This window comes from Mus pahari, chromosome 3 (genome assembly GCF_900095145.1).
Source record: "Mus pahari chromosome 3, PAHARI_EIJ_v1.1, whole genome shotgun sequence".
NCBI classification, from domain to species: domain Eukaryota; kingdom Metazoa; phylum Chordata; class Mammalia; order Rodentia; family Muridae; genus Mus; species Mus pahari.
Genome location: NC_034592.1, coordinates 140,503,270 through 140,523,139, shown reverse-complemented (window position 1 = coordinate 140,523,139; position 19,870 = coordinate 140,503,270). Strand labels below are relative to the sequence as shown.

At 52.6% G+C, this 19,870-nt stretch overlaps 1 protein-coding gene across 1 annotated transcript in view; it reads left to right on the top strand.

Annotated features, from left to right (window-relative positions):
• Window positions 1-17,989, top strand: part of Tgm2 (transglutaminase 2) — a 29,491-nt gene extending 11,502 nt beyond the window's left edge. The window contains exons 4-13 of the mRNA XM_021192030.1: window positions 491-609; window positions 2,246-2,374; window positions 3,335-3,515; window positions 5,310-5,445; window positions 6,038-6,141; window positions 7,425-7,667; window positions 10,060-10,329; window positions 14,308-14,468; window positions 15,630-15,766; window positions 16,444-17,989. Coding sequence (XP_021047689.1) covers window positions 491-609; window positions 2,246-2,374; window positions 3,335-3,515; window positions 5,310-5,445; window positions 6,038-6,141; window positions 7,425-7,667; window positions 10,060-10,329; window positions 14,308-14,468; window positions 15,630-15,766; window positions 16,444-16,594 — 1,631 coding nt within the window. The 3' untranslated portion in view covers window positions 16,595-17,989. The remainder of the gene's footprint in view (window positions 1-490; window positions 610-2,245; window positions 2,375-3,334; window positions 3,516-5,309; window positions 5,446-6,037; window positions 6,142-7,424; window positions 7,668-10,059; window positions 10,330-14,307; window positions 14,469-15,629; window positions 15,767-16,443) is intronic.
• Window positions 17,990-19,870: the final 1,881 nt, after the last annotated feature.

Sequence of the window (19,870 nt, the reverse complement as noted above, 5' to 3'; positions counted from 1 at the left end):
GAGGCAGAGGCAGAGGCAGAGAGGCAGAGGCAGAGGCAGAGGCAGAGGCAGAGGCAGAGAGGGTGGATCTCTGTGAGTTTGAGGTCAGCCTATTCTAGGTCAGCCATGCCTACACAGAGAAACTATGTCTTGAAAAGCAAAAAAACAAACAAGTGAGCATTAGGACCAAGGACTTCCTAGTCCAGCCCCTCCCCATCGTTTATTTGGATGTCCGCTTTCTCAACTTAGAAATAGTTCTGAGCCTCAGTTTCCCTATCTTTAACATATGGCTCATGGGAGAGTGCGTAGGTTCATGTGTATTCTACTTTCAGCCCAGCTCTGGGCATGCTGGGAACGTGTATATGTCACAGCCTTGTCTCTAAATGATATGGCCTGATAATTAGTTTTGCTAATTGAGAGAGACTTGGACTAGGGCGTTAGCTCCCAGCTGCCACATCACAGGGCTCCTGACTTGCCAGCTCAAGCTCAGACCCCTTTCTTCTGTCTACAGCGGATGATGTGTACCTAGACTCAGAGGCAGAGCGACGGGAATATGTCCTTACGCAGCAGGGCTTCATCTACCAGGGCTCTGTCAAGTTCATCAAGAGTGTGCCTTGGAACTTCGGGCAGGTAGGAGACAGTCTCTGCCCCTCTTGGTGAGCACAGGCTAGCTCACCAAGATTTCAAGATGTGAGTGGGTGGCAGAGTTACCCATTCCATACTGGTTAGGAATGCAGGGTAACCATGTAACTGCAGGCCCAGAGAGGTGTGAGACTTGCCTAAGGTCACACAGCAAAGGCAGCACTCCTGGGCCCAGAGTGCAGAACAGATAAGGAAAGCCTGTGATGCAATGATGCCAGCTGGGGTTCTCAGAGAAGGGGACAGTGAAGGCCCCTTGACACAGTGAAGGCCCTCAGAGATTGTGCAGTGTATGCTCAGCCTGTGTCAGTCAATGGGTGAGGATCTTCTTGGGTCAATGAGAAGCCTCCCAAACACACAGGTGGCTGGGCTATACCCCTCGCTTCTGATAGGAAGATCTGGCTAGGAGTGGGGTGTACCCTCTCAAGTCATTCCCAGGGGTACTGATGTTGCTGTTCATTGAACATCTGTTTGTGTCAGCCACTGCTCAGTAAGAAACAAGCCTAACACCTACGTGACTGAAAGTAACAACCATTGTTGGGATACGGGCCCCTTACAAACGGAGACCAGCCAGGGCAAGGCTGTGAAGTCTGTTTCGGGCTGTGCTGGACGCAGATGGCTGGCTACTATCTGTCCTGTTGTTTCCAGTTCCCAGCCAGGGCTGTTTCTGCAAACCCCAGGTCTCATTTTCTCTATTAGCCACCCTCCCAGGAAACCTCTTGATCATGTAGAGAAAACCTGGCACCAGCCCCTGGTGTATCGGGGTCTCCTGGGGAGGAGCCCATCTTAAGCTGTCTTCTTGCAGCCTCTAGATCAGTGTCTGATGTTCAGACCCGGGAAATCCTTCTTGGGTGTAGGGAAGTCCTCCTGTATGTGTCAGTGTCATGCTGACCACAGCTTCCTCAGGAGGGATCAGAGCAGCAAAGATCCCTCCCCAGCACAGGCAGTCTGGCTGTGGGAGGGAGATGAGCCATGTCTCCCGTGACGTATAAACCTCACCACAAGGCAACCTCAGCTCCCAGGGCTTCGCACTCTCGTCTGAGAAACAGGGTTACACCCCTGCCGTGGGACCTTCAAGGTTCTCCTTGCAAAGACTTAAAAAAAGAGGAAACCTCGCTGTCCACAGTGGTCAGAAAGGTTCTGGGAGTTGGAAGCATTTGAACTGGGCTTTGTAAAACAAGGAAGCATTTCTCAGAGCAGAGGCTAGCTCTGTGGGAAGAACTCACAGTTGTCAAGTTTATATCGTGCCTGAGAAGGGATCTGTGGGTAAAAGAACCCTAAGGGGTGAGATGGGAAACATCCTGGTTGTTCTGTGACATCAAAGGACATGCTGGGGCAAGGCTTTGTCAGGGACAGCATCACAGGATGAAGAAAAGCAAAGGCGGGAAGGAGAACCTTAGGTGCCAGATGGGCACGACTCTCCCCTTCTTCATACTTAATGTCCCCCAGATGTCACACTGCTCCCTCCTAGGCCTTCAACAGCTGGCATCCTGGGGGTGTCCAGAACCAGCTGGACTCCCATTTACTAGCAAGATGGAGTGAGGTTCCTGCAGCTGTGGGGGTATAGGACAGCTTCCTAAAGAGGCTGGTACTCCAGCTTCCTGTTCTGTTGTTTGCTTGGACACAGTTTGAGGATGGGATCCTGGATATCTGCCTGATGCTCTTGGATGTGAACCCCAAGTTCCTGAAGAACCGTAGTCGGGACTGCTCACGCCGCAGCAGTCCCATCTATGTGGGCCGCGTGGTGAGCGCCATGGTGAGTACAAGGGAACCCTGACAGACCGCCCCCTTCTGGGACGATGAGGTCATGTGCCCTGTGCTGGGGTTGACAAGGCCACTGCGCCTCCGTGTTGGGGATGACAAGGACTTGGGTCAGGAGTAGGCCTCAGCAGAAGCAGTTTAGAAAGCTCTACACAATGAGGTTCTCAGGGCAATTCATTCAGGCTTTCACCCAGCAAATACTGACCGACAGCCACTAACATCCTGGGCGCTAGGGTAGAGCTGTGTCTAAATCCCATGTGGTCCCCAAACCCATAAAGCTCTCTTTTAGTGGGTGGGTGAGAGGAGGCAGACTCTAGTGGAAATAAACATGAGGAATGAGTGTTCAACCATGAATCAAGATGCACGTGCCGTGGGAACAGGGTCTGTGTGTGTCTGAGCACAGGGTCCCATCACGAGGAGGGGCTGAGGGTCCTCCCTCAGGAGTGGTCCCCAGAGATGACTAGGAAGAAGAGATAGCCTGTGCTAAGGCCCTGAGGAGAAGCTGGAGTAGAGTAAGCAAGGGGAGTGGGTAGGTTCCAAAGGAGCTGAGTGGACAATGGGGTCGGACCAGAGCACACAAGGTCTTATATCTGTAGGGCAGAGTTTGGATTCTATTCTGGAAGCAGTGGGTGTTTCAGAGATTGTGGGGCCAGTGTGGGTGTTTGTGAAACTCAGATCATTCCATGACACTTGGGAGTGACCCTGGATTCACAGGGCAGGTTCAGCCCCTGAATTGAATTCTCGGCAGTTGGCTCTGCTAGGAGACTGCCTTCCTCTGTCTCCTGAGCCCTTGACTGCACCCCCAGTTATCCCTGACATTCCATCTGTTGCACTACAACACGCTGTGTCTACAATCCTTCATCCTGGCATGTCTCCGACTTTGATCCCTTGCCGTAGGTACTCCTTCTGATCCACACACTAGGCTCTGTTTCCCATGATGCTCTGTTGATTACAGGTCAACTGCAATGATGATGACCAGGGTGTGCTTCTGGGTCGCTGGGACAACAACTATGGGGATGGTATCAGTCCCATGGCCTGGATCGGCAGCGTGGACATTCTGCGGCGCTGGAAGGAGCACAGCTGTCAGCAAGTGAAGTACGGGCAGTGCTGGGTGTTCGCGGCAGTGGCCTGTACAGGTGAGCTGCAGCCAGGCAGTCTGGGACCAGTCTCAGCATGCAGTCGGCCCATGGGGACACAGGGAGACCTGATACCAATACTGTTTCTGCCGTTGGGATACCGTGTGTCCTGGAGACTATGAAGCAATGTTCAGCCCATGTCCAGTCTCTAGGTGGACTTGGGACAGTGTCTTCATGCCTCAGTTTCTCCATCTGAGAAATAGAGGCAGCAGTGATAAACTGATCACAGGGAGCCCTGAGACCTGGGACAATGCCACTGAACATAGTCTCTGGCCAAGAATGGCTTGAGCTGGGGTTTCAGAGCATCAGGTGTTCCAGGGCATCTTGGTGGCTCCATGGGCATTTTCTCGGTGCCTGGCACTCCGCAGCATCAACCAACCATACTGAGGTTTGCCTTGGAGGGCATGTGACATGCTGGCTGCCCCATGGTAACTCCCAGCAAGGCTCTAGGCACTAGGCAGAGCCTGCCCTCACCCACGCCTTTCTCTGAATCACTACATCCTAGCAAGCTGCTATTATTGGCTCCTCTTCCTTAATGGGAAATGGAAGCTCCAAGAGATGAAGTGACTTGCCCAAGGTCAAACAGCTGGTTCAAGCCACAGTATGGCCCTGAACCGGGTATGTACCGCTCTGGGAAAGCCCCGTATCCTTAAGCAGTGCTGATAAGGTTTCTCAGGACTGTCCTGGAGACAGCAAACAGGCAACACAGAGCCTCCTGTCTGTACCCGGAGGCACGTAGTGGTGGCTACAGGAACCAGGCGAGAGGTAACAGTTCACTGCCACCCCTCCCACTCCAGGCACCTCCTGCATCTCCTGGCTAGAAGCCAGGGCCATCTGGGAAGCTCTTTCACAGGCCAATGTAGAACAAAGAGCAAAGGCCACATCCCCCTCCCGCTTCAAAGATTCAAAGTCAATCAAAAGGAAAAGGAAAAGGCTGGAGTCCCATGACTGGCATGTACTGTGGACTTTTTGTCTGGTTTCATCTTTTAGATACTTTCTTTCTTTTTTCCCCACAGCCTAAGAGTCTATCCCATTTATGGTAAGGGCTGAGTGTGTGTGTCTCAGGGTTACCCTGCGGCGATTAGTGAGCCCAAGGGCCTTGCATAGAAACAAAGAAAGGAGCAGGGGCTGCAGCTGGGTTGGTAGAGTGATGGTCTAGCTTATACATGGTCCTGGGTTTGAGCTCCACCACCACCACGGAAATGGGCTTTAGAGTGCCTGCCCGGAGTCTCAGAGCTGGAGGCAGGGAGGACAACAGAAGCTGATAAATCAATCGTTCAAGGTCATCTTTGACTACAGAGCTGGGCTGACAGGGTTACATAAGACCCAGCCTCAAAAACAAATTAAAGAGTGTGTGGGAGGCACTCAGGATTCCTGCCCTCCTCCTTGTACTGAGCTTGTAGTCTTCCCCGGGTGTCAGCGTCTTGCTGTTCTCCTGCCCTTTGCTCCGGGGCCTTGCAGGCTGGAGAGGGTGCTGTGTGGTCAGTGTGACCAGAGTGAAGTGTTCAAGGGGATCAGAAATCAGGGGCCACGACAGAGTCTCCCTTAGAAGTCCATGAGGACCATGGTGCTACGGGGGCCACTGAAGATGACTAGGAAGGAACACAGTGGGCACAGGGTGACCAGCCAGGTAGGCACCATTGCAGGCCAAGAGTGGCAGCCACATAACCTCACACCCGGTCAGTGGGCCCATCGTCCACCGGGGTGTGGATGAGCCTGTGGAGGCCTGGGCAGGGCAGCTTTGTCCAGAGCTTCAGCAACAATGTGGACTCCTCTTCACCCCCTGACCCCCAGTGCTGCGGTGCCTCGGCATCCCTACCAGAGTGGTGACCAACTACAACTCCGCCCACGACCAGAACAGCAACCTGCTCATCGAGTACTTCCGAAATGAGTTCGGGGAGCTGGAGAGCAACAAGAGCGAGATGATCTGGTGAGCCCCCGACCCCCCACGGGAGGCTTGGGGGGGGGAGGGGAAACCAGAAGCCTCTTGGAATAAGCCATGGTTGAACGGGGCCTCGACTGCTGAGCAGGAGCAGGCAGAGGAACTAGGCTGGAGAAAGCAGGGTGGAGACAGAGAGGTGGGAAGCCCACCACAGATAGCCCTAGAAGAGATGGCAGGAGGAACTGGGAGGGAGGTGGGAGTCTGGAATGTGAGTTGGGGTTCTGGCTGGCTTTGGGGATTATTCTCAGCTTCCGAGTGGGAAAGGATTGAGCCAATCCCATAGACCAGGGCTGGAGCAGGGAGCTGGGGTTGGGAGGGTTCAGGTGGGTAGAGAGGGGCCCTGGACCAGGCAGGAAAGCAGCCAGAAGTGAGGAATTGAGAGGTTAGTCAGCGAGACCTGGAGGTGCCGAAGGGCTCAGAGACCCCACTAAAGAAGCTGCTACTGAGACTGCTCCAAGGGAGGCCAGAGAGGTTTGCTCAGGATTTCCCGGTCTCCTGTGGAGAATAGGATTCGTGGAATATGACAGGAAAAAAAAAAAAAAAAAAAAAACTGTTGTGTTTTGCCTCTGTCCTCTACTAGGAACTTCCACTGCTGGGTGGAGTCCTGGATGACCAGACCAGACCTACAACCGGGCTATGAGGGGTGGCAGGCCATTGACCCCACACCGCAGGAAAAGAGCGAAGGTGGGCAGGAACTGCACTCCCTAGGGGTCTCGAAGCTGCAGCAGGGTGGGGCTGAGATGCCCAGAGGAGGCCAGCAATGGAGTGGCAGCCCTTGATCTGTGTGTGCATAGTAAACGTCTTTAGGAAAGATGTGAACAAGCCCAAAGAAAAAGCATCTCTTCACTCTCTCCCAAAATAGCATTGTCACTGACTCTCTGCTTCCAGCAATTCCAAATGCGATGCCTGTATGTGTGGGAGAGACAGACAGACAGGCAGGCAGGCAGACAGACTGACAGCACCAAGGCAAGGTCTGAGAAAGCACAAGGACATCCTCTCCTCTCCACCAAAAAAAATTAAATTAAATGCACAGATAGGGATACAAGGAGCATTGAAGTTATAGAAAGTTCTAGAGAAAAACCCTTTATGTCATAGTAACACTTGTTCCTTTGTGGGGCAAGTTCTAGTGCTGGGGACAGTCTACATGACAGCTCCTCCTATCTGAGACAGCTACAGAGATGGAAATGTCTCTGGTTCTTACTGGTGGCAGCTGTAAGTGCCCCTATGCTTTGTCACCTTGTCATCCGAGGACAAGCTGCCAGAGCACAGTATGTTCAAGATGTCATCTTCATTCAGCTAAAGTCACTGGACTCTCAGGTTCTGTTGGAAGCAGGGCAGGGACTGTGGAGTTGGTGACGAGTGTCAGCGTTAGGTGGCCTCTTTGTAACCTTGTCCATATCCCTGTGTGACACGCCTGTGACTTCAGTTTCCATGTCCCATCTCAGGATGTGCCAGAATATCTCCACCCATCTCCAGCCCCCAACACTACAGGTGTGGACGGGCAGTTTTACCTTCAAAAAAACCCAGATCTCAAATTCAGTACTGGCTGAGGCCAGGCTGTGGCACCCATGATTTCTGCTTGACATGCTCAGTTGGTGGGAGCGGGACCTGGCTTCCTGGTGTTCTTAAGACACCTCGGGGTGTATTTCTGTTTGACTTGTCGAAGGCTGGGGAGCTTTATACAGAGAACTTTGCAGGTATAACCCCACAGTAAAAGGTAGCTTAGAGAAGTGACTGACTTGCCCCAAAGTCACGCAGCTAATGGAAGGCTAAACTTAGACTTGAGTGCCCATGTCCAGTTCTGGAGTCTGTGCCCTGAACCCTCATCCCACGTGCCTTCCGGGAATGGCTTCTCTGGTTAAAGTATTATCTGATCTGAGAGCTTTCATGCCTGTGGTCCAATCCTAGAGGGGTCTGGGATCACCCCCTGTGTAGCTCTGCTCACCTCTCTCTTTTACCCCAAACAGGGACATACTGTTGTGGCCCAGTCTCAGTGCGAGCCATCAAGGAGGGAGACCTGAGTACCAAGTATGATGCACCCTTCGTGTTTGCCGAGGTCAACGCTGATGTGGTGGACTGGATCCGGCAGGAAGATGGGTCTGTGCTCAAATCCATCAACCGTTCCTTGGTCGTGGGGCAGAAGATCAGCACTAAGAGCGTGGGTCGAGATGACCGGGAGGACATCACCCATACCTACAAGTATCCAGAGGGTAGGTGCCTGCACCCTCGGAGACTTTAACGGAGCCATGCAGATGAGCACCTAGTTGTGCCAGCCCATCGGGCTTGTGTATGCGTTATATTTGGCAACCTATATGTGTCAGTGACGTTGTAGCTTAAGAAACTCATGCCAGGTGGTGGTGGCGCACACCTTTAATCCCAGCACTTGGGAGGCAGAAGCAGGTGAATTTCTGAGTTCGAGGTCAGCCTGGTCTACAGAGTGAGTTCCAGGACAGCCAGGGCTACACAGAGAAACCCTGTCTCAAAAAAAAAAAAAAAAAAAAAAAAAAAAAAAAAAAAAAAAAAAAGAAAAGAAAAGAAAAAGAAAGTCCTCAAAAACAGGTGCAGACATTGGGGTATACTAGCAAAGGGTGATTTGTTTAGAATATTGTTCCACAAAAATATTCTGTCTGAGCTGACACAAGGGTACATGCCTGTAATCCCAGCTACTTGGGGAGCTAAGACAGGAGAACCATGTGTTCAATATTAATACAATGAGGTCTTCTATCTATCTATCTATCTATCTATCTATCTATCTATCTATCTATCTATCTATCATCTAATTTGATCTGGAGGGGGGATGTGGTGTATGTGCATTTGGACATGTGCCTGCCTTTGGGGGCCAGAGGTGATGTTAGTCTCTTTCTCTATTGCTGTCCATTCTTTAAAAAGACTTATTTTATTTTTAACTCGTGTGTGTGTGTGTGTGTGTGTGTGTGTGTGTGTGTGTGTGCCCACCAAGTCCAGAGAGAGTGCTGGAACCTCTGAACTGGAGTTCTGGACAGTTATGGGTTGACTGATATGGGTGCTGGGAATTGAACTGAGTCCCCTTGGAGAACAGAAAGTCCTCTTAACCTCTGAGCTTCTCTCTACCCTCGCCTTATTCTTTGAGTCAGAGGCTCTCTCTGAGTCCAGAGCTCACCAGCTGGCTAACCTGGCTGGCCAGCCAGGTTACAGACATGCACTATCATGCCTGGCTTTTACATGGGAGTTTGGGATCTGAAGTTGGGCCCCTATACATGTAGATCAGGCCCTGACAGAGCCATGACCCCGTTCTTGTCACCCTGCTGTGTAAGCCTTGCTTGTTCATCGATTTAACTCTCAGTCAACCTGGAGAGCACATGGCTGCTGTATAGGAGAGATGTGCGTCTTGAGAGGAAAATTGATAATGTGTATGTCATGTGTTATGTTACTAATGGGGTGTGTTAGGGGCAGAACCTGTAACTATACATGGATCTTTGTTACAGTACACATGTGCTAGAGGGGCCACACTTCTGGAAACCCGATAGTAACAGATTAAGTCTCACCCAGAGGCCAGCATTTTTCTCTGACAATGGTGAATCAGTTAAGGAAAAGACTGTGAGACTGACGGGGCACATCCACCAGTCCACTCAGTAAGAGGTTTCTCAAGTCTCACTGTGTGGCAGCCTCCATTACCCTGACAGAGGTGACCGAGAGATTGCAATCCTTGTCCTGGCCTGGCCAACAGCCCCAAGGTTGCCAGGGAGTTAGAACTGTCTGGACACGCTCTAGCTGAAAAGGAGTAGACAGAAGAAATCGTGCTTTGTCTGGCCTTCCAAAAGTTCAGGGATGATGGGTTGATAGATAGAAAGACAGATGTAGGGCGGAAGGGACGTCACAGCATCTAAGAGTGCTTGCTGCTCTTACAGAGAACCATGGTTCGGTTCCCGGCATCTACAAAGTGCCAGCACCCACTGTGGCTCACAACCATTGGTAACTCAAGTTTCATGGGATCTGACTCCCTCTCCTGGCCTCCATGGGCACAGGCATGCACATAGTACACATACATATATGCAGGTAAGCACACACATAAAATAAATAGGTCTTTTAAAAACCAGATGGGAACTTAGTGACACTTGGAGGAAAAAGTTAGGGTACACAGGAGAGAGGTGAATGGAAGGAAGAAAGAAAAGACTGTTTTCCTCAGGAAACCTCCACATTAGGAAGCTGAGGGAAGGGCAGTCAGGCGGAGCCGTCCCCGTACAAACAAATTATCATGTCCCTGCTTCCTATGCGCCAGCCGTTCAGGTCTGCGTGTGTCACAGAGAGAAATGAAATGGAACCTTGACTCTTGAGCTTCTGGGGTTTGAGGTAAACACGTAAACAGAAAACCACCAAGGTGGGACAGGTAGGAAAGGTTTTCTTGGGGCAGGGGTCATTTAAGGCTGCATCTTGAGGGTTCTACGGGAGTTCATCTGTGAGGGTAGCGTGCACCCTTCCTCCTCCTACACAGAGGCGTGGAGAAGGTTCCCTTGGGGCGTCTCTGAGTCACTAGGACTCTGAAAATCCAGCTTGCACCGTCCCAACACTCGCCCATCGATCCTTGTTGCCGGCATGATCAGAGTTCTCTTCTCTGCTGCACAGGGTCACCTGAGGAGAGGGAAGTCTTCACCAAGGCCAACCACCTGAACAAACTGGCAGAGAAAGAGGAGACAGGGGTGGCCATGCGCATCCGAGTGGGGGAAAGTATGAGCATGGGCAACGACTTCGACGTGTTTGCCCACATCGGCAATGACACCTCAGAGACTCGAGAGTGTCGTCTCCTGCTCTGCGCCCGCACTGTCAGCTACAACGGGGTGCTGGGGCCTGAGTGCGGCACTGAGGACATCAACCTGACCCTGGATCCCTACTCTGGTAAGGCTCCACCTGCCCAGAGCATCCAGTGTTTCATGTACGCTTCTCACCTTCCAGACTCTTCTGGCATCACCAGGGCCAAGTCATGGTGTGTGCGTGTGCGCGCGTGTGTGTGTGCGTGTGTGCGCGCGTGTGTGTGCACGCGCGTGTGCATATGGCAAGGTCTCTTGCTGGCCTAGAACTCTTCAGACAGCCTGGACAGTTAGTCCCAGAGATCTGGCTGCCCCCACCTGCCAGTGCCACCATTACAAGCCTGGATTTTTGTGTTCTATGGGATATGCATTCTTATGCTTATAAGGCAAGCCCTTTACTGGCGGATCTGCCTCTCCAGTCTCCCAGCATGCTTAATTTTAAAGCTGAGAGAAGTGGGAGCTGGCCTAATAGACCACACCTGTAATCCCAGTTCTTGGGGGCAGGGGTAGGACGTCTGAGACAGGAAGATTGAGAAATTTGAAGCCAGCTTAGGCTATATAGTAAGCTGTCTCAAAAAGGAAAATAAGGTGTGTGTGTGTTGGGGGTGGGGTGTAGGGTCCCTTACTGCACCCGTTTTCCAGATGCGGAGACAGAGACACAGGGTAGTCAAGTCACTTTCCCATCAGAGTTGTGCAGCTAGGAAGTGAAGGAATGGGATTGGGCCTTTCTTGTTTCATGGCATCTTCCCATGAGTTGCTGGCTCTCTCAGCCCCTGTGCTCTCTGTCACAGTCAGCTCTCTCCTCAGGGTTCCCCTAAAGTTTTTCTGGGCCCTGAGGTCACACACTGAGTTAGCACAGAGCCAGGACACAGTCTAGCACCATAGCCCATCCGTGTCTCCCCTTTGGGGAAGGCAGAGGGACTGGGACCTGGTGTGAGCACCACTCATCCTGGCCACTGGCTGAAGCCACCCCACTACCTCCAAGTCCCTGTCCATTGGCCTCATGGGGGTCAGCATCGGCAGTGTGGACTGTGTGTGCTTCTGTACTGTCAACACTCAGTACCAGAGAGCCAGTGTGACCTTCCTGGACAAGGAGAAAGCCCAAACTGGTACTGTCTGTGCTCCCACTCCCAGGCCCTCCACCCAGCTCTGGCATAGCCCAGATTTTCTGAGTAGACAGACCTTCTCAGGGCCTCTAGACTCTTCTCTCATGGGCTTGGCAAATCACCTTAGCCCCTGGCCTGGGTCCCAGAACTGTCAATGCATGATGCATTCCGAAGGCAGCTGGACTCACGTGGCTTTTGCCTCCGCTGTCTTCGCAGCGCGAGGTGCCCAGGCCGGCAAGGTGACCGTGCCCATCACATGAGGCAGCAGCCTGCTCACCTGATGGACAGCTCTGGGGACAGCTCAGAGCAGATGTGGAGTCTCTGTGCCTGGTGCAGTTTGCTTACGTGTGAGATCCAGGAAAACGGGCTGGGTCTTTCTTTACCACTGTGGTGACACGTGGTCACTCAGGTCACTCAGTGTCAGCTCGGGGCATCTCCACCACCTGATGGAAGGATCTAACTCATCCTCTGTGTCTGGATCCCAAGAATAAGGGGCAGGGGTTCTCTCCATGGGTAAATGGGGAAGCCTGGCTGCCCATATTCTGCTTGCTACCACCTGCTGCTGTTGCCCTGGGACAACACAGTTGTAGTTTCCCATACAGGCCACAGACCCCCATTTTTACATAGGCCAGTCCTCCAGCTGAGACCACTCACTTGAGCCTTTCATGAGCTATCCTGAGGAAATCAGTGTGCTTCGACAAAAACGTGGGACAAGGCCTAAATACCAGGTGCCTTGCTCCCAGCCGTGGAGTCACCTCTGCCTTACAGATGTCATCAGAGCACCTGCATTGTGCTGTGAGAGCTCCAGCCAGGCCCTCAGTTCAGTCAACAGTGCCCTGCCTGCCAGGAATTCATGAGGGACGGCACAGGAAGCAGGGAGGACAGGCCAGGGGCTCTGTGTGCTGGGCTCTGGCTGGAAAGCACAGCTAGTTCAACATGGCCTCTTGGGGCTTCCAGAGCCAAGGTCAACCTGAGACCCATTCTTTTCCCCTTTGGTAGAATTGCTGTGCGTCTTGCTCTTTGATGATATGATCTGGGGACTTCCATTTGCTAATGGACAGGAAGCCAGGCCCAGGACAGCTGGATGGTGTCCAGATGTACTCCCCTTCCTCCACCCCACGCTCTCTCTCTCTCTCTCTCCCTCCTCCCTCAGCCACCAGGAGGTCAGGAAAGCAGTCAGTGTGGTTCAGTGACCATCCCGAGGGACGCTTCTAGAACAGGGCATAATGTCCAAGGGAAGACCGAGGCTGACCACATTCAGCTTCTCCTCCCAGCCAGCATTTGGCCCAAAGTCAAGGCCTGGTGACTGATCTGTGAACGCCGAGTGGCTCTCCAGGACCTGGCCTGGCCTGGCTTGGCAAAGCCAGCAGCCAGGGCCACACCCTCCTTGTGTCTAATGTTTCCTCTTTCTATTTGCCCCCAGGGTGGGGCTGGTCATTGCAGCCTTTAGTCCTCACAGACACATCGTGGGGCTGGGGCAGGTCCCTCTGGCTTTGACATAGCTGGAAGGCCACCCCACTGCCCAGCTTTCTAATGGCTGTGCCACGGGCTGCTGTAGCCAACGATGGGCAGGCCACTGTCCCCCCAGTTTCGTCAGTCCTGCAGGTAACCTGAGCCGCAGTCCCCAAGTGGTGGGGCAGAGTGGTACTAATTTGCCTTTGGCTCCCCAGCCCTTGTGAGTCACCTCGTTATCAATTAGCTCTGACCCCTGTGGCATGAATGTTTCGCCAGAGTGTACCAAGCAGGACTTTATTTATATTTATTGTAGTGTTGGTTTGCTACAAATAGTGATGAAAGTCTTCTCTTAGCAAAAGATGGTGGTAGCCGGGCAGTGGTGGCGCACACCTTTAATCCCAGCACTTGGGAGGCAGAGGCAGGTGGATTTCTGAGTTCGAAGCCAGCCTGGTTTACAGAGTGAGTTCCAGGACAGCCAGGATTACACAGAGAAACCCTGTCTCAAAAAACCAAAAATAAATAAATAAATAAATAAATAAATAAATAAATAAATAAATAAAAATGATGATGATGATGATAAGGTAAAAATATATAGCAGGTTGTAGAAAGATATCATGCAAATATGAGGACCCTACTGATATGTGACTACCCACTCAGGGGAAGGGGATGCCTCTGGTGTCAGAGTGCTGCTGCTCCCTGCAGGGCTCAGTACCATTGAGCTTAGAGAACATCCCTGCAGAACTCCTGTTTCTCAGGGAATCCAGGAGCAAAAGGGACTCGCCCAGGCTCTCAGTGAATGAGGAGATGACAGGATGGGAGATGCAAGCCAGTAGGTCCCAGCTCTTGGCTCCTGTCTCCAAACCGTCCTGCTTCCCACAACCCCCTGCTGCCCTTTAGGCCTCCATTTTCTTGTCCGGAAAACAAATGAGATTAGGCCCATGCTTCACATGGCGAGGCTGTGTAGCCCAGTGGCGAGCAACCCTCTCTCAGAGGGCAGGTGGCACTGCCGATATGATTCAGATGCCTGGGTGGCATGTCCGGCCGTGGGGTGACACATGGCGATGACATTTTACTTGCCCAAGCCTCAGCTTTCTTGTCTGTGAGCTGAGTGATCAAAAGCAAAGCCACTCTTGGGCTGTCAAGAGGATAAAATAGAAGGTGTTGGGAGCAGCGTGGTGTCTGGCAGTCAGCTGTCCCAACTTCTCCAGAACACTGGAGCCTCCCTGTCCCACTCAGGAAACCTTTGCCACTCTCCCAACCATTCATACTGCCCAGGTACTATTAGTAGGTCCTGGAAGGTGGAGCCCTGCCAGGTCACCAGCTAGAAGGAAGCGAGGCAAACTGGGAACACATCTCCATGAGAGAGCATCTGCTTGGCACAAGAGAGGCTCTGGGTGCTGTCCAGCTGTGGTGCCGCGAGCATGTCTGTCATCTCTGCAGTTGGTCGGATCCAGCCCTCTCGGCCCACATGTCACACCTCCCTCCCTCCCTCTCCCTCATTGCAGAGAACAGCATCCCCCTTCGAATCCTCTATGAGAAGTACAGTGGGTGCCTGACCGAGTCGAACCTCATCAAGGTGCGGGGCCTCCTCATCGAGCCAGCTGCCAACAGCTACCTGCTGGCTGAGAGAGATCTCTACCTGGAGAATCCCGAAATCAAGATCCGGGTAAGGAGCAGATGTCCCCCGCCCCGCACTCCCCCCGCCCCTGGACAGAGCTCCCATTTACACACCTGCTTCTCTGCAGCCTGGGACCTTTCTGTGTCTCAGGGTCCTTGAGGAAGGAAGGCATCAGAGAGATAGAGAAGGCAGGACTCGAAGCCTCTGGGGTGGGCTGCTGGAGCGTGGGGTGGAGGGTGTGGTTGTCTAGATCTGGGACCTAGGTATTTTGTTGTTGTTGTTGTTGTGTTGTTGTTGTTGTTGTTTCGAGACAGGGTTTCTCTGTTCTAGAACTCACTCTGTAGACCAGGCTGGCCTCNAATTCAGAAATCTGCCTGCCTATGCCTCCCAAGTGCTGGGATTAAAGGCATGCGCGGCTGCCGCCGCCGCTGCCACCACCACCACCGTCCTCCCCCACTAAGTATCTTTAAAAAGCCAGCGTACCCACCTTGGTGATAATGCTGCAGCCAAAGAAGGGTGGGCAATCATGGTGCCCCAGGCTTGTGCCTGGGCGACACTGAAGATGCTAATTCACCACCCCCCCTTTTGGTCCCTAGTTCACACCTCTGTGGGACCAGGTCAGTGCTGGCACTTTGGGGATACTGTGAGAATCCAAGTATGTCCACAGGAAGCAGCGAGGGCCTCATACTGCACGTTTGGAGGCTTGGTGAAAGCCAATTGTGCCATCATCACCATCTTCCCCCCAGCCCTCTTCTGGGGTGCCCCTAAGCGGCAGCAGCAGTTGCTCTAGAGCACCTCGTAGTCACGGGCCAGAGTCTGCCAAGTGCTTACAGACCTTAGCCTATCTGTCCTGAAGAACTGACAGCTTTCTCTTATCAGCAAACCAGGGCTCAGAAAGGGTCAGCTTTCCCCAGTATCACACAGCAGAGAAGAACAGAGTCAGCTTAGCTCCCGTCCTAACCTACCAGCTTGGGACTCTAGGACACAGGAGACTCTTTATGCACCCTGAGGGTCATGTGGAGCCTCAGTAAAGTTCCATGAAAGACCCGGGGAGCATCTGCCAGGGTGGCTTGCAGATGGGAAACTGAGGCACCAGGACGCATCCTAGGGATGGCAGAGTTGGGAGCAACTTCTTTTAGCAAACGCGGGAGAAACTCCATTGGCATGCAGCCTGGCTCCCTGCCCTAACCTTCACCTGAACCCTTCCAGATCCTGGGAGAACCCAAGCAAAACCGCAAACTGGTGGCTGAGGTGTCCCTGAAGAACCCCCTTTCCGATCCCCTGTATGAGTGCATCTTCACTGTGGAGGGGGCTGGCCTGACCAAGGAGCAGAAGTCTGTGGAAGTGTACGTACTGGGGAGCCCAGGTCTCAGGGAGGAGGAGGCTGGAGCCAGGAGGCAAGGCTGCTGAACTCAGTCCAGCCTATAGCCCAGTCCACTCACCTGCTCACTCGAATCCCACCCACCCTAAACCCCAAGCCAGAGTGCCCACAAGGTGGTGACCTTTCAACACTCACTACATAACTGCAGGTCATTCCCCCACCAGCACACACCCGACCTGGACACACCAGGCACTGTGTGCTGTCTCCACACAGTCCTCACAGATGTCCACATGTGTCTATGGGTACATGCACAGTCAGGCATGGTGTGTCCTTATCCATTCATATCTACATACACATGTGTAGGAACACATGCTGTTCCTCTTTCCAGCGCCGTGTAATTCATACAGTCAGAACAAACCAAGAGCATAAACAGCCACACAAGCCACACAAGCCACACGATGCGTTGTCTCTCCTGTAGCTACTAGGCATGTGCATGGCTCCCAGCCTACTGCTAGTACTCATGGGCAGATCTACTCATCACATATGCTTGCCTTGCACTACCCCCCACTAGCAACATGCTTGCTCACACCTATACATACTTGTACACACCTATATATTATGTCCCATTGTGTCTTCACTGATGCTCCCTGTGTCACATAGCAACCAGGCCTGTCTCCTTATCTACCTTCTCTCTTTCTGCAGCTCAGACCCGGTGCCAGCGGGCGATTTGGTCAAGGTGCGGGTCGACCTGTTCCCGACTGACATTGGCCTCCACAAGCTGGTGGTGAACTTCCAATGTGACAAGCTGAAGTCTGTGAAGGGTTACCGGAACGTCATCATCGGCCCGGCCTAAGGGACCCTTTCTTTCACCCAGACTCAACCCCACCACCTGCCAACCCTCATTCAACCTGGTCTTTATCCTAAGATAATGAGCAACTTCACCCCATTCAGGCTGACATGGCTGCCTGGGGCCTCTTCAGAAGACAGTGTACTTCTGGCCCAATCCTGTTCCTCTGGATCTATTTCCCCATCTGTCCCCTTAGCTGTGAGGAAGGTTCTGTGCCGACACAGTGGGTACCCTGGCAAGGGTAAGAGGAGAGCCATCACCGGCACTCTGTACCTCTGTATTGTTTGGACCCTCAGGACCCTCAGCGCAAGCACAAAGGGACCGTGAGCCCACTGGCTCGACCAAGGAACTGGCTGTCCTGGCCAACAATTTCCCGCCCGCCTCCCCCCTCTGAATGGGAACCACGTGTGCTAAGCACCTTAAGTTCTCTCAGGGACACCAGCCAGCTGAAAGTCCATGAGAAACTTCAGGGTAGAAATGGAGGCTGCTGTGCTGCTGTACTGGGACAGTAAGCAGGCCTTCACTTGCAGGGCCAGTGGGTGAGCTTAAAAACAGGCACTCCATCTGTGACACCAGCTCTGACCTGAGCATGTCAGAGAAGCCATCTGGAAATGAGCCTGGAAGGACACGGTTGGGGTGAGGAGGTGAGGGAGGGGCGGGGAGGCTGGAGAACTGGGAGTCAGAGCTTGGGTTTAAGCCCCAAGGAGGGCTACACACTATCCTCCTCTTCTGGGCTTGACCCTCCCTCTCCAGGGCAGTGTTTGACAAGCTCACCCCAGGGGTCTCCTGGCCCTATACTTCTAAAGCCTGCTGCCCAGGCTCAGTGCACTTCTGGGAAGGAGACAACTGGCACCAGACCTGTACCCCCCGGGGAGACCTGTTCTCACCTGTGCCTGGGTTCCTCAGAGGCAGTTCCAGGACTACCCACAAGCTACTCACACAGTGCCTAGACTAGATTTCACAGAAAGAGCCTTAAATGTCCACGCTGGTTGCTCCCCAACAGGCCACACCTCCACCAGCCCCTCCTCCTCAGCCAGCACCTCTAGACACAGCACTTTTTTCCAGAAGCGCATGAGAGCCTGTGGGTCATCATCCCGAGTCAGCCCACACCTACCTCTCTGTGGCTGGGCCCTCAAGTTGGAAGGCTGCAGTGGGGGGAGGGGGATCTCTGGATGATGAGGTCAGAAACTCTGGGATTCCCTGAAATCCCGGGGAAGAGCCTGGGAAGAATCAAATTGATGTGTTTAACGAGTTCTGCTTTACACAGAGGATGGCACCGTGAGCCGTGCTATCTGTCCTGTCTCTCTAGGTCTGTGCAAGCTTCGGGTTCCAAGCAGGCAGTAGGCATGCTTTCAGAGCACATGTGAACACTGAAATAAAGGTCTATTTTTCACATTCAAACAAGGTCTGCCTTGTCCTTTGGGAACATCTGAGGGGGTTGGGCAGCACCCAACCTGTGCCCACCCCCTGCCTCCTCACCCAAGCCTTAACCCATCCCCATGCTTTTCTGGCTCTCAAGGCTCTACCCACAAACTCCTCCCACTAGCTGAGCCAGCAACTTCCTGTGTCCCCCCCACTGTTCTTCCCCTTCATATGCCTCTTCGTTTTTTTTCTGGTCCCTGTGCCTGAAATATCCTTTCTTGTCTTTCTTCATCTGCTTGGCTTAACACCAAAGTCACCTTTCATTGTTTTGTGGTAACAAACCATGGTGTGGTGGCGCCCAACTATAATCTCAGCTTTAGGGATACACTCCCAGTTCATTGGCCAAACGGTAAGCTCTAGGCCAATTAGAGACTCTGTCTCCAAAAACAAGATGGATAGTACCTGAGAAATGACACTGGAGGGTTGGCATTTGGTACACACACACACACACACACACACACACACACACATGCACTCCTACACAAACATGCATACACACATGCAAAATAACTCCCAACCCTTGACCAGGGTATCAAGCCCATTCCTTGAACACTTAGGGTGACTTGGGCATTGGGTCAGTAAGCAATGTGCTAGAAGACAGAAACAGCCAGCCAGATGGCTCAACAGCTAAAGGTACCCACCACCAAGGCTGATGACTGAACGCAAGTGGCAGAAGGAGAGGACCAACTCTTAAAAGTTGTCTGTGTTCTTCATGTGCACGTGCATACACTAGATAGATGGATGAATGGATGGATGGATAGATAGATAGATAGATGATAAATAGATGATCAATAGGTGATAGATAAATGTAGGTTTTATTATTACTTTTAGTTGTTTATTTTTTGGTAATTTCTTATTACTATTACTATTAATTGCTGCAAGAAAGTGCAGAGACAAGCTAGTCTGGTTAATTCTCCCTTATGTTGCCTGCTGGTAGATCCTTACCAGAGACCAGCCGGGAAAGGACTCTGGGAAACTCCTCTGGAAAACAGAGGTGGTCAGGCAAGGGAAAGGATGAGCTGGGTGGGACCTCCTGTCATTGACTCTGCCCGTCAGCCCCACGTGGAGAACTCTTACTGGGCTTCCAGAATGCAGCTCCAAGGAGGGCCCCTCTCTGAGACTTTCCTAGGCTGCTGACAGATGCTTCAGCCTCTGCGCATCTTAGGCAGATGTTTATGCGGGTGGCAGCTGGGACTATGAACAGTCATTTCTGCACCTGCCTGGGTTCTGGGTGCTCTGGGGCAGGGGCAGACTCACAGCAAGAGGCTCCTGGGAAAACTCAAGGCTGCCAACTCTAGCTCGCTGCCTGCCTGTTCACTCCTAACCCGGAGGGACCAACCTGACCCAGCCAGCTCTGCTGTACATAGCTCAGCTGGCTTGAACCCTTCTCTTGTTTACCCCACCCCCACCCCCAAAGAAATACTTCTACTTAGTGCTTGTTCCATGTGATCAAAGAACACACCCTCAGCGTCGGGGTGAAGGGTGGGCTACAAAAGTGCCTGCCTCACAAGTCTGAGGACCTGAGTTTCAATCCTCACCATGCACACATAGAAGCTAGGCACACAGCACCCAAGCTCATAGTCCTCCACTGAAGGATGAAGCTAAGCAGGTAGGACATGTGGATCTTGGGGCCAGCCAGTCTAGCTAGATCAGTGAAATCTGGTCTCGGTGAGAGACCCTGTCTCAAAAAAATATAAGCTGGAAAGCCACTGTGGAAGAGAGCTGATGTTGACCTCTGGCCTCCGTGTGTGTGGAGAGAGAGAAAGAGAGAGAGAGAGAGAGAGAGAGAGAGAGAGAGAGAGAGAGAGAGAGAGAGAGAGAAAGAAAGAGAGAGAGAGAGAGAGAGAGAGAGAGAGAGAG